At 45.1% G+C, this 17420-nt stretch overlaps 1 protein-coding gene across 3 annotated transcripts in view; it reads right to left on the minus strand.

The window, feature by feature from the left end:
- RB1CC1 (RB1 inducible coiled-coil 1) overlaps positions 1-17420 on the minus strand; it is a 1537866-nt gene that overhangs the window by 1065015 nt on the left and 455431 nt on the right. For all 3 annotated transcript variants that reach the window (XM_069621043.1, XM_069621041.1, XM_069621042.1), the window contains exon 11: positions 16218-16279. In XM_069621043.1, coding sequence (XP_069477144.1) covers positions 16218-16279 — 62 coding nt within the window. The remainder of the gene's footprint in view (positions 1-16217; positions 16280-17420) is intronic.

Genomic DNA, 17420 nt, shown 5'->3' on the forward strand with positions numbered 1-17420 from the left:
TTTGTGGTGCACCACGAAATATTGTTTGATTTATGCGGGAGCTCTTCCTGTGCCTTAGAACTTCTTCCAAAAAAGGACATGCTCTTGGTTTAGGGGTTTGATTAGTTTCAGGTGTCAGGTCACAGGTTGAGGCTAATGATGCTGGAATAGATTCAATTTCCGGTACTTCTTTGTCACTTGCCATATCTATTCATGGCTGGAGTGTAAATGTAGTCCTGCGTAACATACTAACATACTTGCCAATGTTAACGAGTGCCACTCCCAGAGAGAATGGTGAAGATTAGCCAGCCTCACATTTAGAGAGGTGTAACAATATTAGCATGCACCACACTTAGATGAAACTGTGATTGTTACCAAGTGCCATACTTAGATGGACTCGTGATCACTAGCCTGCCTCACATCTAGATAGAATATTGACGATTGGCAAACGCCACTCTTTGATGGAATTCTTAACTTTAGCCTGCGTCACATCTATATAGAAATGTGAATGTTGGCATGCGCCACACTTAAATGAAACTGTGAATGTTACCAAGTGACACACTGAGATGGAATTGCAAATGGTAGCATGTGCCACACATAGATGGAATTGTGAATGATAGCATGTGCCTAGATAGAACTATGATTTGTTGCATTTCCCTCACCTAGATAAAATTGTAAAGGATAGCATGCGCCACACTTAGATGGAATTGCAAATGGTAGCATGAGCCACACATAGATGGAATTGTGAATGATGGAATGTGCCTCATCTAGATAGAATTATGATTGGTAGCATATCCCTCACTTAGATTGAATTATAAATGATACCATATGCAACAATTGGATAGAATTGTAAACGATAGCATGTCCAACACCTAGATGGAATTGTGAATGATAGCACGTCCCACACTTTGATGAAATTAGGATTGGTAGCAAATCCATCACTTAGATGGAATTGTAAATGGTAGCATGTGCCACAATTAGATGGAATTGCAACTGATAGCATGTGCCACACTTAGATTGAATTACGATTGGTAGCATACCCCTCACTTGGATAGAATTGTAAATGATAACGTGCCCCACAAGTAGAGGGAATTGTGAATGATGGCATGCGCCACACTCGAAGTTGTAAATGGTAGCATGTGCCGCACTTGGATGGAGTTGCAAATGGTGGTATGTGCCACGCTTGGATGAAGTCGCGAACATTGGCCTAGTCGATTCTAAATAGAATTGCAAACGTCAGCATTCCCCACACTTGGGAGGAGTCGCAAACATTATCCTGAATCGCATCTAGATGGAAATGCGAATGTGAAGGTTAACATGCCACGCTGTATCACTGTGCAGCCTGCTTTTCTGTTCCCCCTGTCTCTATGTGTCTGCGTGTCGCTGCATTCCCCGCCATCCTGTTCACATGCCTGGTCTCGGGAGCTTTAAAGATAACGATCTTATCACATCACTATGCTTACTCTCTACTATACACCATCATACAACTAGAACACAGCTATACCCCTGACTAATTCGGCCTAGCTGTTCAGATACGAACATAACCCCATGGACACCTCATTACCCTAATAAAACGCAGCTAGCTAAGCACATTCTGGCCTTGTTGCTCACATATGTGTCCTTCAGGCCTAACGCAGCCAGAGCCCAGTCTGGGTGTCCACCCACAAGGCTGTACACATTCAACGGATAGCAGCATCCTAGCATTACGTGTGGTGCTGAAGTTATCAAGCAATTACATCAGCTGCACACATAACTGGTGTATCCACGCACCCTACGTCTCTACCTCTCTCAACTGACCTGAAGTACGATCTGAGGCCGTTCAACCTACCAGCGCTTTGAGGTCATACCAATGATAAAGTGCTATATAAATGCCAAGTAACATAACATATGCTTCTTACACAATTCCTACACCCTGAGGTGACTTCGTTCACAAGGATAATAATGGCATTCATATATCACACTAGTTATACTTTTTAGATTCTGAAGTCGCAGAAGAACAAGTTACTTACCTCCCACGTATTCCTTATCTTCGATATTTCCTAATATCCAGCTTGCTGCTTCGGAAAAAAATATTTCCCCAGTAGAGGGCGCTGTGCGTCGATGCCTGTCGAGTTGATGTTCCTCGGAGGCCTCTGTGCCGATGTCCACGTCATCACAGGTATAAGTAGCGCGCGCAGCGTCTGTTGCTCAGTTCCGTTTTGAAGAAGTGTCTTAAGTTAGATGGTTACTACCCTTGAGGGAGCGCAGACTGTAACCACAAGGGAAGTTTTACTGCGTGGTTGGAAGGGAGGGGTGATCAGGAATACATGGGAGGAACATCCAATCGAAAAAACATTACCAGGGGTAAGTAACTTGTTCTTCGAATGGATTGTATCCTCCCACATATTCCTTATCTTTGATATTCTCCCAAAGCAGTAATATAGTCAGGAGGAGGGAGTACAATTAGAGTAATTAAGTATGCACAGAGTGTAGTACTGCCTTTCCAAATTTAGATTCTTGGTTTCTGGAGGAATCCAGGCTCTAGTATTTTGTAAAGGTGTGTGCAGACGATCATGTGGCAGCCGCACAAATATCTTCTATTGGAACGCCTCTCTGAAGAGCTGACAAAGCTGCAATACCTCTGGTTGAATGGGCCCTTATCTGTTCTGGAGGGTCTTCACCAGCCAACTTGTAACATTCTGCAATTGTTAAAATGATCCACCTAGAGATGGTTTGTTTGGTGATGGCTAGACCCAATTTATGACCTGTGTAACCCACAAATAATTGGTCAGTTTGTCTCAGCGCAGCAAGTCTGCTAATGCAAAAGCTCAATACATGCCTTGGATCGAGTCTGTGTAGCCTTTCTTCCTCTTTCCCCGGATGTAGAGGAGGGTAAAAAGAAGGCAAGGTTATCCTCAGAATGATGTGGAACTTAGATGGCACCTTGGGAAGGAATTTAGGCTTCACTCTTAATACTAATCTGTCTTTGTGAAAGACAGTGTAAGGAGCCTTGCAAGATGAGGCTGTAACTCACTCACCCTTCGGGCGGATGCTATTTCTACCAAAAAGACTGTTTTCAGTGTAAGACGTCTTAATGGACACGAACTAAGAGGTTCAAAGGGAGTACCCATTAAAAAGTTTAAGACCACATTTAGATCCCATAGTGGGACTTGAAAAGGAGTTGGGGGTGGGGGAACATTAGAGGCATTTTAAAGTAGAAGACTTCCTCAGCAGTATACTTGAAAATAAAAAGCACTGCTAGGTAACCTTTGATCGTACCAATCTGGTGTCCCATATTTGCTAAGTGCACCAGAAATGACAATACCATCGGTGTATTGCATGAAAAAGGGTCAGCATTTCTATCTCTATACTATCTCAGCCTCTCAGAAACCATGAGTGAAGACAGAGTCCTGATATCCGAATGGAGAACCAGACCTTCCTCTTGCGAGAGAAGATCCTCTCTTTGTGGAAGACGAATCGGAGGACAGATGGACATGTCTAGAAGGTCCGGGTACCACGTTCTCCTGGCCCAATCTGGGGCAATTAGGATCATGGTCTTTCTGAACCTCCTCAACCTCCTTATTCCGTGAGTGGAAATTCCCAGTACACCACGAACGCGTCCCCTAGAGCTCTTCTCGGGGGAAATTCCCTGGAGTAGTAGAGTTTGCACTTCCTGTTGGGATTGGTTACGAACAGATCCACTTGAGTGGATCCCCAAAGGGCGAAGATCTCTTGAAGGACTTCCTGAGCTTGTTCCCACTCTTTGTAGACTGCACTCTGCCTGCTCAGAGCGTCCGTCGATTTCTTCTCTCCGGCTAGATGCACTGCCGATAGAGATATCCCTTCTTGTAGTGCCAAAACCAGAGCTGCATTGCCTCTCTGCACAGTGGTAGTGATCCTACGCCTCCTCTCTTGTTGAGGTAGTACATGGCTACTGTATTGTTCGTCATTATCAGGACATTTTTTCCCTGTACAGATGGCAGAAAGACCTTCAGCTCTAGTCTGATTGCCCTCAGCTCCAACAGATTGATATGTAGTTTGGACTCTGATGGAGACCAACGGCCGCTGATGGTCAAATCGTTGGTATGAGCTCCAAACCCCATGAGTGAGGCGTCCGTCACTACTGTTATCGCCGGCCATAGTTGCCAAAGGTTTCTCTTTTCAAGATGTTTTCCTGACAGGCCCACCACTGAAGGTCCAGTGCGACTCTGTGTGGGATTTGTAGGAGATCCGACATCCTTCCAGAGAACTGTGACCATTGAGTCCTGAGAGCCCATTGTAGGGATCTCATTCTCAGGCGAGCCTCTGGCACCAGAAAAATGCAGGATGCCATGAGGCCAAACAACCACAGAAAATAGAAGGCCGGAGCATATTGGGCATTTTGAAACATTTTCACCAACTGTAGAATGTCTTGAGCCCTCACCTCTGGTGTCGAGTCTTTTCCCAGGGATGAATCCAGGACTGCTCCGATAAATTGGTGTCTTTGTGATGGTACCATGTGGAACTTCTTGAAGTTGAGGGAGAAGCCCTGTCTGTGGAGGGAGTGGCACGCGTAAGTCAGATGATCTAGGGTTTATTCCGGGGAATTTGCCCTGATCAGCCAATCGTCTAGGTAGGGGTAGACATGAATCCCTCCCTCTCCTGAGACTCGCTGCCGCAACCACTATTAACTTGGTGAAAACCCTTGGGCAGAGGTTAGTCCAAATGGAAGAACCTGAAACTGATAGTGCAAGTTGCCAATGGCGAACCTCAGGTACTTTCTGTGTTTGTGATGGATAGGCACATGAAAGTAAGCATCATAGAGGTTCAATGCTACCAACCAATCCTGAAGCTGGAGGGCCTGAAGGATCCGATTAAGGTTTACGATCCTGAACTTGTCCTTCCTGAAGAACTTGTTCAAGTCTCTTAAGTCCAAGGTGGGTCTCAATCCTCTGTCCTTCTTGGGAATTAGGAAAATAGGGGAGTACAAACTGTTGTTCCTCTCCGCTACAGGCACTGGTTCTATAGCAGCTTTCTCTATCAGGCTTAAAATCTCCTGCATAAGGAGCAGATCCAGAATCTTCAAAGAGTTGTCTTCAGGTGGATGACTCTGAGGTGTTAGTAGGAAAGGCAGACAGTAGCCTTGGGTGATTGTCTCCAATACCCAAGCATCTGAAGTAATAGCCTGCCATTCTGTCAGATGTTGAGTTAATCTGCCTCCTACTGTTTTGTGAAATAAGACCTCAGAGAGGTTTTAGGGCGGCTGACACAGATGCTGAGGGTAAAGTAGCACCTGCTGTTGCGGTCTTAGTACCTCTACCCCGTCCACCAAGGGGGAATCGTCTCTGTCCTCTTTAAGCACGCTGTCCTCTGCCCTTTCCAAATGTGGAATAATAGCGAAAAGACCTACCCCTCCATGGCGCATCTTTGGGGTGGTTTGGAGTTTGCCTTATCACAGCTCCAAGGGATTTGGCTGCCTCCTTGGAAGTTTGCAGCTTCTCCAAACTCTCATCAGCTTTACTTCCAAACAGATGCGTGCCGTCAAAGGTCATGTTGAGAAGTCTGGACTGTACGTCTGGGGAAAATCCCTACTTCTGCAACTACGCAAATCTGCAGATCGCTGTACTAGCCGCGATGGCTCTGCTGATGCTGTCAACAGAGTCGAGACCGGTTTGGAGGGATTCACACATAGCGTCCTTTCCATCTTTGATAAGGTTAAAAAAACCGTCTCTTTCCTCCCCTTTGGGGATATGGTCAGCCACCATTGAAACACAATCCCAAAGGGTGTGCGTGTATCTCGCCAGCGTGCATGTGGCTAAGCAGACTTTAGTGCCATGCTGCATACCGACAAAACTTTCTTGGCTATGGCATCAAACTTCTTGTCATCACGATCTTGCGGAATTGTAGGATATGCATTCTGCTTTCCAGAAGAAGTTGCAGCTTGTACAACCAGACTTTCTGGAGTTGGGTGCTTTGAGAGATATAGAGGATCCAAAGCTGATGGTCTACATTTAGCTGTCAATCTTTTGTGAACTGCAGGGATCACCTCTGGTGTTTCTCAGTTGGTAGATACCCTTTTATGTAAAGCCTTGTGAAATGGGACATTAGGGTCCTCCTGTGATCCCTTGTCAAGTATATCTATTAGGTCATCTTGTTCGTATACAGGTGTGGGTCTGGACCACCAGATATACTCCATCACCCTAGTGATAAGCATTCTGTAATTGCTTTCAGCGTGATCCCCTGAATGAGGCCAACCAAAATCAACTTCTGGGGAAGTATCAATACCACTTGCTTCATGCAAGGAGTCCTGCAAATGTTTCATGCTAGATTCTTCTGACAACAGTCCTTCTGGGACAGAAGGTGTCCCATACTCAAGACCAAAAGGTCTTTCCCTCTTCAGATGACTCTGCCTCCTCATAGATTGAGGAAAGGGTCTTAAAATAATCTGAACGAGGTTGTGGTGTGTAATTGTTTTCAAATGTAAAAGAAGAAGGCGCTATGGATGTCATTATTGGCGTAGTAATAGTCGAAATCAACGGATTTGATGGAACCGTCAAAGGCTTTGAGGTCGTAGATGGAATCGACAGTAATGTCAACGTCTTTGAATAAATCATCAAAGGTATAGTCTTGTACGGCGTCGAGGAGGTCGACACACGAGGCGTCGATGCCTTATCCTTCGATGGAGGTGCTGAGGGCGTCGATGACGCACTCTTCGGCTTAGACTTTTTGTACGTCACAGAGGATTTTTCTCGACTCAAGGGTTTTTCACACTCTTGTTGAGTCTCCCCAAATGAAGGTCAAAGACTCACGGGTTCTGTGTTTTTTAGTTGTTTCACCAGGGGTATTGCCTCTAGGTGCCTTCGAGGGGGCCAAGGCCGTGTTCTCGAACAACTTTAACATGCTGTTACGCAATTCCTACCACTGTGCCGAGGAACTGTGTTTCGTTGCACAAATAACCCTCTCAGGTGAATTGGAGGATGAGGTAGACGGCGAACTATGGTGCCTTTTCTTGCTGTATTTCGAAGAGGAAGAATGACATCGAGAGTGTGATCAGGAGTTTTTTTTTTGACGAGGAGACGAAGGCCTCAAATTGTCAGAGGTGCGTTTGGATGGTGTAATGGACTTTGTTAGGGAGAATTCCCAAAAATGTGTCAATTCCCTTCACCTTAGAGACCCCCAGCAACTTTGCTGGATTTTGAAGACTTGATTTTTTTACCTGGAGAGAGTGCAAGCCTTTTTTCCCCGCTCTCTCAAGAATTCTGATGTGTGTTTTACGCTTGTGTTCTTCGATTGTGGAGTTTTAGACAACTCCATAGGCATCATCTTTTCACATGTGTCACACAGCACCCTCAGTGCAGTGACCCAGGAAGCCTTTTAGGCTGTCCCAAGGTTTAAATACCTTCTCTGGGATAAACTACTATTTCCCAGAGAAAGTAAAGTGAAATTGACTTTACTAGTCTATTCAAATTCCTAGACCCAGCACACACTATCTTACCATAGAGTGCTGGAGGGGTTACTTTGTATCCCCTATGTCTAGAAACTCATGTAGCAGTCATATGCTACCCTTTCCTCTCGAAATGGCTGGTGGCAGTGGTTTTACAATGAACTACCATGATTTTTCCCGACCACGAACACCGGTAGCATTAAATCACGGAAGCCTTGTTTTTCAAGATGGCGCCTGAGCCTATTTTGTTTAAACGGGTCCCGGTCTTCTTTTTTTGCCATTTCTTTTTGGAAAGGTCCTTCTAGAGTTTGTCTGTGCGTGCCAAACGAGGTTTGGTCCCTTTGTTCCTATGCATTAGGGGGTCTTCAAGACTGAAGACCGCCTCTGGCGCCTGAGTGTCTGGGGTGGGTAGGAAGTGAGGGAGGTGCCCGAAACTCCCTGTGCTTAGTCTCCTAGGAGACCCAAATGAACTATGGCGTGATTGGCTGGCTGACTGCCTGGCAAGGACAGCCACCCTGTTGGGAGAGTGGCAGCTAGGCTGAAATGAATTGGAGGAAACTGGATAAAAGGTGAGTCTCTTGGCTTAAGGTAGAGTCAACAACTGGAATCAAAGAACCGAAGATGAGCTGGCAGAGGACGGCTGCTGCAACTCCTGGATTGTTGATTTGCCCAGTGAAGTCCTGCTGCAGGTCCGAATCGTCAAGTTCATATCGACAGAGAAGCCCTTCAAGGATGACTTCTCCATTTGAGTTGGTGCGGCCAATCAACTCGTAAGCCACCTGGATACCATTCTCTCAGCTGGTTGTATTTTCCTCAGAGTGCTGCAGGAAACCGAATAGCCAGGGAGAAGGACACCAGTTTGTGTGCTTGAACACAACTACCGGAATAGAAGATTTGCCTTTGCTAGCTTTTTGACCAATCCCAGTGCAGGAGTCCCTAGACGTCCTCCCTCTTGTCCCCATGACTGAGGCTCAGGAACAGTGATATCTGCAGGAACTGCCAGGAACAGACATCTTCAGCTGCATCTTTTTCTTCATTGTAAGGTACTGTGTAAACCTGACCTAGAGAATTTACCTCTCACTGCGAAAGTGCTTGAAACTTTGGCAACTTGCAGGCCTAGTCAGCTTGTGACCCAACATATGAATCTTTCTTTTACAAACTTCTGAGAACTTTGGCAAAGACTTTTCCGTTTAACTTCCAGAACTGCTTTATCCTATACAAGACTTTCGTCCATTGACTTTGGCCTAACCTACTGCATTGAATAAACTCCTCTGGGGTACTCAAACTATTTGCATTGTTTAAGAGTAACTGTAACATTCGTTATATTAACTTATGACTTTTTGGTCCTTATTGAAATGCTCTGAATGCCATTTTGCTCCTCCTTCAAAGTAGTCTAAATGTCTCAGAACCTGATATTGTGAAGTACTGAAGTATATGTTTCTGGACATATATTGTCTCCTTCTAGTGAATGTTTTATAACTGACTGTGAAATAAATTAATACATTTTTTACCAAGAAACCTTGACTATAAGAGACTGTTTGAATACTTGTAATTATAGACCTCTGTGTAACATCTTTACAGCTCACATTCCCTCTTGAGATAAGCCTGGCTGCTCAGCAACGCTACCACAAAACTGTGTAGTACAGACTTATACCAAAGGTTGGTTTTGCTTACAACTATAGTCCTAGTTGGGTGTAGTGGTCCCAAAGGGTACTGCATACAAACTTTGCCTAACAGACTTTTGTGACTTCCCTCTCTCCAATATCCCTCTGTGCTCCCCCTCAAGGTCTTGGCTGTCATAGACATACACTTGTCGCATTCAGAACATGGATGCTCTGCCCCCGGCACCACAGACAGACCTGTGTGGATCCGTCACAGACATCTTAGCCCTGCAGTCATGGCATTTTTTTAAACCGGCCCAGGGCGTAGACATAGACGGCCGATGAGGAGGCCATGTCATCGAAGTTTCATAGGAATTTTCACTGAAAAATCAAAGAATTTCGATGTCTTCACAGAACCGAGTGCTGCGTTCCCGAAGCTATGAAGCACAGAAAACGGAACTGAGCAACGGATGCTGCGCGCGCTACTCATACCTGTGATGATGTCGACATCGGCACAGAGGCCTCAGAGGGACATCGACTCGACAGGCATTGACGTACAGCACCCTCTACTGGGGAACATTTTTTTCCGAAGTAGCAAGCTGGATATAAGGAAATGTCAAACATAAGGAATACGTGGGAGGACACAATCCATTTGAAAGGAAAGGTTTAAGGAAGGACAAGGTTTGACAGGTTCTCAGTATATGTGAGGACAACTACATCGTCCAATGAGATCTAGACAAGCCTTTCCCAGCAGTAACAGTCTAAAACAAGTTACCACCTATGAGGGACAAACAATATCAAATTGAATGGGCTAGAAGAGTCTGCAGGGAGCCAGCACAGCCAAAGTCAATTGGAACACAGTCTATGGAGCTGAGGCACATCTTAGATATAAAGTCTAGCACAAATTTAGAGAGTTTGTAGAAAAATCACTTGTAGGGTCACAAGCTGTTAAGCCTGTGAAAAGCAGAGTTGGAATCAACTCTAAAAGGTAAGTCACTGCAAGTGCAAACTGAGAAAATCACAGCTCAAAGACACTGAGGTAAGTACCCCAATTCTAAACAGTACCTCTGGATTGAAGAGTGGTCCAGCTGGATTCTGTCCTGTTGCAGCGGTGCAGACCCTGGGTTCATGAGCCTCAGTGGTGGGGACAAGAGGGAGGATGTCTGGAGGGCTCCTGCGGCAGCACTTTGGAGGTCGTCGGCAGCTACAGGCTCATTTTGGTTCAGTGGCACGTTGCTGTTTCAGCCCTTGGTAAACAGCACTGTTGCGGATCTCGGATACTGGTTGGGCTTCCTTCACCCCATGTGTCCTGCACTCTGGTGAGGGAACTCGAGCTCTGGTTGTCCTGCTTCTGGAGGGTTGTTAGGAGACTCCTGGAGCTTCTGGCCGAATTTTTAGGCATTGTACTCGACTACGAATTTCTCGACTCCTGGCACTCGGTTCTTGCAGCATCAAAGAAGTACAGCTAGTCGGGGAAGAAGGTCCAGTGGAGTTTGTCTCGGCGTTAGTTGGTCCCACAAACTCAAGGGAAGAAGTCGTTCCTTCCGGAGCTTCTCTGTCGGATTGAAAAAGGAATTTAAGCACAGCAGCAGGTCTTCACTGCTGGGCAATTCAAAGGTCCAGGAGGATGCAGCAAGCTTTGTTCACTGTTTCTTCATCAGGTGTTTCTCCCAGTTGTCGCTTCTGCCTCTAGTCCTAAAACCCTCATCTTTTAAGCAGGTTTCTCCCATTCATGCACAGACTAGGCCGTCAATCACACCGCAGGGTGGCTGTCCTCAAAGGACAGCCATCCACCCAATCAGGACTGGTTGCATGCAGTCATTCCTAGAGAAAAAGGACAGGAGAGTTTCGGGAACCTCCCTCACATCCTGCCTTTCCAGATACACTGAAGCCCGCCAAAGGCAAAATGAACAAAGAGCTCAAACCTGGCCCAACGCGCAGAGTAAAACCCAAGAAAGACCTCACAAACAGAAAATTGCAAAACAAGAAGACCGGGGCCATTTTGACAAAATGGTCACCTATGGGTGGTATACTGCAGCTGAGGATTCAGCCTGCAGTAGAAAAGCACAATGGTATGAAAATTAAACCACTGCCACCAGCCATTTAAAGTAGGGAGGGTAACGTAAAAATGTTACATGAGAAGGTAGGATAAGGGCTACTAGGTAACCCCCCAGCACTCCACATAAGATGGTGTGGGCTGGACCTACAAAGAGAAATGGTAAGTAAAGCAATTTCACTTTACTATTCTTGGGAACAGTAGTTCACACAAGAAAAGGTATTTCAACTTTATGAGAAATCTAAAGGATTTCTCTGTGACGCTGCACTGAAGGTGCTGTGTGTCACAATACAAAAAGTAAATGCCTATGGAGTTTGTCAGACTGCCAAAAACAGTGAAAACACAAAATCCAAATCAGGTAAAAATTAAAAAATCCTAAAGTCTCCTACACCTAGTTCTAGCCATGTTGGCTGAATGCAGTTATTTGGCCCTGTTGGCCAGGGGGACTGCCAATGTTACAAAACTGTTCCCCCCTCGACCCCCTTATTTACAGCTTGGCTCTTCCGTTGGAGATCTAAGCATAAAATCCAGGACCAGGGTGTCGAGCGGTCGCAAACCTTTCTATATGCTGGCTGAGCCACACTTACCTCACCCGCCCCCCCCCCCACCCAACTCCACCGAGCCCTCACCTCCCGCCCAGGAACATCATACTCTGAGGTTTGTCTCTCTAAACGTCAACGGACTAAACTCTCCCACCAAGCGCAAATCAATCTTACAAAAACTCCAAGATGCAAATGCAGCAGTAGCCATGCTTCAGGAGACCCACTTAATGCCAACAGACTTCGGGTGTCTACGCTCGCATCACTTCCCTAAGCAATTCCTTGCCTCTGGCGGCACCAAAAAAGGTGGCACAGCGATTCTCTTTAAAAAGGGGGCTAAATCCCCAAATATTGGATGTGAAATTATGCCCAGATGGTCGCTTTATAGCAGTGAAATGCCTATTGCTGGATCAGCTCTATACCTTTATTTCAGCCTATGCTCCTAATTTAGGCCAACCCACCTTTTATGAGACACTGAGCTCCGCTCTTTTTCCTTTCCAAGAGGGCCAGATAGTCATGGGCGGTGACTTTAGTGGAGTACTGATCCCATAAAGGATAAATCACACCCGCCCTCCTCTGGAGACTTCACTCCTACACGTATTCAGATCCCTTGAGGTCGTAGACCAATGGCGGGTACTCCAACCCTCGGAAAGGGATTTCTCCTTTTACTCCTATATCCATAGAACTTTCTCTAGAATACCATAGAACTTTCTCTAGAATAGACCTCCTCCTGACATCCACGCAACTACTAGCATACACCAATGATGTAACCATAGGCTCAAGGATCCTATCCGATCATGCCCTAGTAACCCTTGAAGTTCGGGAACACCAACCATCCCATTCCGCTCAACGCAGATGGACGGTGTACGACCCGATGCTTAACGAAATGCCATTGAGAGACTCAATAGAGACATCAATCAGGATTTTTTTAGAGAAAACCCCAGCAAAAACACTTCCCCGCTAACACCTGGGATGCTATGAAGACGGTGATACATGGGGAGCTAATAGCTCAATGAGTCACTTTCCATAAAAACAAGCGACAGACCCACCTGATCCTTGAAGATGAACTCAGGAATGCAGAACAGATTCATAAAGAGAGAGGCTGGTCCCCAAAGACGCGACGGGCCATCCGCATCGCGTAGAAAAAGATTGATGCCCATTACGCTGAACATACAGCACACCTACTGGTTTACTGGTTACTGCGTAATAAACCTACTACGCAGTTTTATTACGCAGGAGTAACAAAGCGAACAAACTACTCGTGGCTAAACTTTCCAAAACGAAAAGGAATAATAAAATCATTGGACTTCGGGACCCAAAGGCCAGGTTACCGTACTCCGAACAGGAAGAACAAAGTTTGGCAGCAGACCACCTGGTACAGGTGATGTTCGCAACACCACGTGACTTGAAGGAGCAAACAGAATATCTACAGAAAGCAGCACTTCCCAGACTGCGGGACTCAGCCCGTGACATCCTGGATGCGCCAATCACAGGTGAGGAGGTAGAGGAAGCTATAAAATCCCTCAAACCCTGAGCCCTGATGGCTATTCCACCAAATTTTACAAAATCTTCCGGCCCCAGCTGCTTACTCCTCTAGTACAACTCTTTAATTCCTTTAGGGGCACGGGCATCATAACTCCCTCCATGCAAGAATCAGTCATGGTTCTCCTGCCCAAGCCTGGAGGGGACCCAATGAACCCTGCCAAATATAGACCAATTGCTCTCCTGAACATCGATACCCACGTTCTGCTACTGTCTCAGAACCCTGATCCTCACTAACCCATGCCCTAACTGTAATAGATAGCTACGGAAGGGTCAGGGGTTTTTCCATCAATTTCAACAAGTCGGCGGCCCGAGGAATGGGTATATGCCCAGCGGAACGGGAGGCTCTAATCCCAATCTGTCCGATTCAGTGAGAGAAGAGAGCCATCACATATCTAGGAGTCCAAATTCCGGCCAATACAAAAGAAATTTATCACGTGAACTTTCCCCCACTCTTTAAAGAGCTGGAAATTGACCTGAAGCGTTGGGCACCCCAGGAGATATCACTAATGGGCCGTATTACTGCCTGCAAATGAACCTGCTCCCCAGATTCCTTTATGACTGTTCGTCCCTCCCTGTCACTATCCCGACACCGGCCCTTCGTGGCCTGCAGAAGAAAATGTTGCAATTCATTTTGGAAAGGGAAAAAGGCCAGGATTCCCAAAGGACTGATGCTGGGGAACACAAAGTTGGGCGGCCTAAGGGCCCCAGACCTACAGGGCTATCAGATGGATGCAAAATTGGCGTGTAACCAGGCATGACATTTTCGCCCCAGATGGGTGGAACTGGAACATTTATGCCTGCCTCTCCCCCTTCGCTTTCTCTCGCACATCTCACCCCCCAATGCGGTGGCAAGGACTTCTATCATCCACCAAGCACACGATGGAAGTCTGGGACAGGGCCCTGAAACAGAAGAGGATCCCAAGAGGACTCAGCCCCTCATCGCCGGTGTTCCTGAACCCAGCCTCCTCTCCCAGGGCAAATCCCCAAAACCTCAGAAACTAGATTGCAGGAGGCCTAGAGACTCTGGGACAGCTCTTTGAAGGAGGTGCTCCTCGCACCTTCGAACAATGCAAGGAAACCTTCCGGCTCCAGGAACATGACCGATTTACTTACATCCAGCTCCGCCACTGGTGCTCCCACCCTCAAACCGGCTAAGCAGCAACCCGCCCCCTCATATCCCTGCAACTAACCCTTAAAGACCTCCCAACCCGGGGCAAGATCTCCACACTGTACAGACGCTTCCAGAAGGATTTCCTCACCTTCAAAACTCTGATCCATGGCACAATGGGAAGCAGACCTAGGCCACCCGATGGAGGACCAATCGTGGGTGGACATTTGAACTTGGCTCACTCCTCATCCACTTGCATCACCAAGAGAGAGTGTTCCTACAAACTCCTGCTACGCTGGTACTACCCCCCCTGAAGCTCCACCATATGAACCATACTCTCGACCCAGCTTGCTGGAGGCGATGCGGTCAGGTAGGGTCCTTTTTTCATATGTGGTGGACCTGCCGAAAGGTCCAAAGTTTCTGGAAGCAATGTATAACTGTCATTGTGGAGATCACACAGACTAGGCTCCCGCTAGAACCCTAACCCATTCTTCTTTCTGGGCGCCCCTGTCCCGCAGATTTATCCACGGTCTGGGGCCAAAGCTAAGCTGCTGTCCCAATGCCTCCTGGCAGGGAGAATGGTGGTCGCCCGCTCATGGACATCTACAGACGGTCCTCTTCTGTCCCTCTGGTGGGTGGAATTATGGGACATATTGATCGAGGAGAAAGTGACTTCAATCAGGGCGGGTCTTCTCCATCACTTTCAAAACATGTGGGGCCCCCAATACTTGACTATGACCGAAAATTCCCGGGTGTAACTCATAAACCCCAACTGGCCAGAAGGATCCTAGGCAGGGAAGGCACACTCCAGGAACAGGAATAGGACCTGGGATGCCCGACGCCCAGCCGAGTCCACGGATTATGGGGAGGGAGGGGTGGGAAGAGGTAATGCTTTATTGAGATGTATGAACATACTTCGATACATTCTTGTACTGTTGACATGACACCTTGTCTTGATTTAAAATAAACATATTTAAAAAAAAGTCCAGCAAAAGAGCTAGGGGTCTCTAAGGTTGAAGGGAATTAGCACAGAAGTGAGAATTCTCCTTAACACCTTAACCATGTTCCTAAAACATGTGTGAGTACTCGAAAAAAAAAGTACATATGTGACTCATCTTTCTCAGGAGTGCCCATGCGTATGGCTCAATAAAGGGCCAAATGGCACATTGAAAGCATATATAATAAGAAAGTGTAATGATGATATGGTTGCAGATCTAACAAGAATATACAATTGAGAAAATGTAGTAGGTAGTTATGTTAATGTAAAAAGAAATATGTAATTATTTTGTACAGAGTTGGTATAATATTAAATTAAGTTTCAGATCCTGATTTTGGATAGAGAGTGGAGGAAGAGGGATCAGTGCTCCATAATAGTTATGTGCCTCTCCCTACCACCCTCTAAACACTTATCCACTTTAAAGGAATCTGGAAAACAAATGAATTCACTTCAGATGTATGTGAGTTAACTCTGTGCCGTTTAAGTAGATTTTGGTTATGTATAAAGGATACAGCTAACCAATCTGGATGGATCATTTGAGACAGGGGAAATTTCACACACTGAAATAAGGAAAACAATCCTATGTCTATTTCAAACACTTGTGTATTACATCAGGACACCAATTCGTACGCATGCAAACATGCAACAAATAATAGAAACTATTCTGATAACAGAGACAAAGTTGGTATATACTAGATATGTTTATCCAATGTTTGTGCAATGTTATACCAACAATTATGTGATGCTTAATGTAGTACATAAGTCAAAGAACACGAAGTTAAGAAAACATTGTGCAAAGTACTATGAAAACTTGCGGAAAAATGGGCACATGAAAGAAATTTGTAGTCAAATTCTATTTCTTTTCACTGAACCTTTCAAAACCTATACTTAGTAAATGGATTCTTCTACTAAATGTTCACTATTCAAAGTTAATTAAATTTGCATTAGCTGTTAAGCACACTAATTAGCAAAATATATAGGTATACTTACACAAAAAGATGACGGCCAAGAGTCAAGACCCCTGAATAGTCGATTTCTTAAAAAAGATTTTCCTGTGTGAAAAAAAAATTAAAACATATTTGAAATAAATGTTAAATGTAAAATCATTCCCAATTAGTTAAAATAACATATTGTAATCTGCACATCTGTAATCTGAACACTTTATTGGTTTTCTGAACACAATTAGATAGAATAGCAGAAAAGTTCTTCGCCAAACACACATCTTCCAAGTTTCAACAAAATTGCACTTGTGTGAAGAATATTCCAGCTACTAAAAGTAAGAATGGGAAATCATCAGGATTTACACTTCTGCATTGCTGAAATATTAGCTGGAGCAGAACTAGCAAGATCTTCCAATACAAGCAAAGAAAATTAATGTGTTAAAACGCAATATATAGTTAAATCCTATGCAATACATGCTAACATGCAGAATTTGGTTATCAAGCAATATTTATACCATACAGTTAATTAATTTCACTGCACCACAGAAGATGCAATTAAAATGATTCCGTTCTCTGACAAACTTGACAGCTTGCTTAGAAGTTAATTAACTAATCAACCCGGATCTCAACATATGCAAGCCTATCTGTCACATCACGACAAAGTATAGCTAATAATTCAGGTGTCATGGGAGCTAGGTAGCAGGCAAGGAATGCTGATAGTAGGAATTCCAAATGGGAGATTCCAATGAATCTATAAGGGAGAAGTTGGTGGAAAGGACCAGAAAGGGAGCACTGCTTGGCCCACAGACTATTATCATTACCAGGCTGCAATAATGTTACCTGTTCTAGTCATCTTTCTTTCTTCCAGACCGAGGAAACCTTCCAATAGAGTTCCAAGCACAACCACCTAACTGTTATATACTGGCGGATAACATTAGGTACGATGGAGCACAGTTAACATTACGAGACAAGAGGAAAACGTTTAAGCATTTTAGGCTACTGATCCACAAATGTTCACCAAGTGGTTTACAGAAAAAATGTTTTAACCACATCCAAAAACGGGCAACAAAGTTGTTGGAGGGGGTGAATCCTTTCATGTTGAAAAAGCGGGTGTTAATTAAAAAAAAAAACATGCTTTCAGGTTTAATATCTCAAGATTGTCTGCTTCAATTACATACACCTAAAAATTAAGTGGACCTGGTGTACACTTCAAAATATTTAAGTTCTAGGTCAGATACATTTGAGATATTCA

This window comes from Ambystoma mexicanum, chromosome 5q, assembly GCF_040938575.1.
Source record: "Ambystoma mexicanum isolate Mex_15411 chromosome 5q, UKY_AmexF1_1, whole genome shotgun sequence".
Classification (NCBI taxonomy): domain Eukaryota; kingdom Metazoa; phylum Chordata; class Amphibia; order Caudata; family Ambystomatidae; genus Ambystoma; species Ambystoma mexicanum.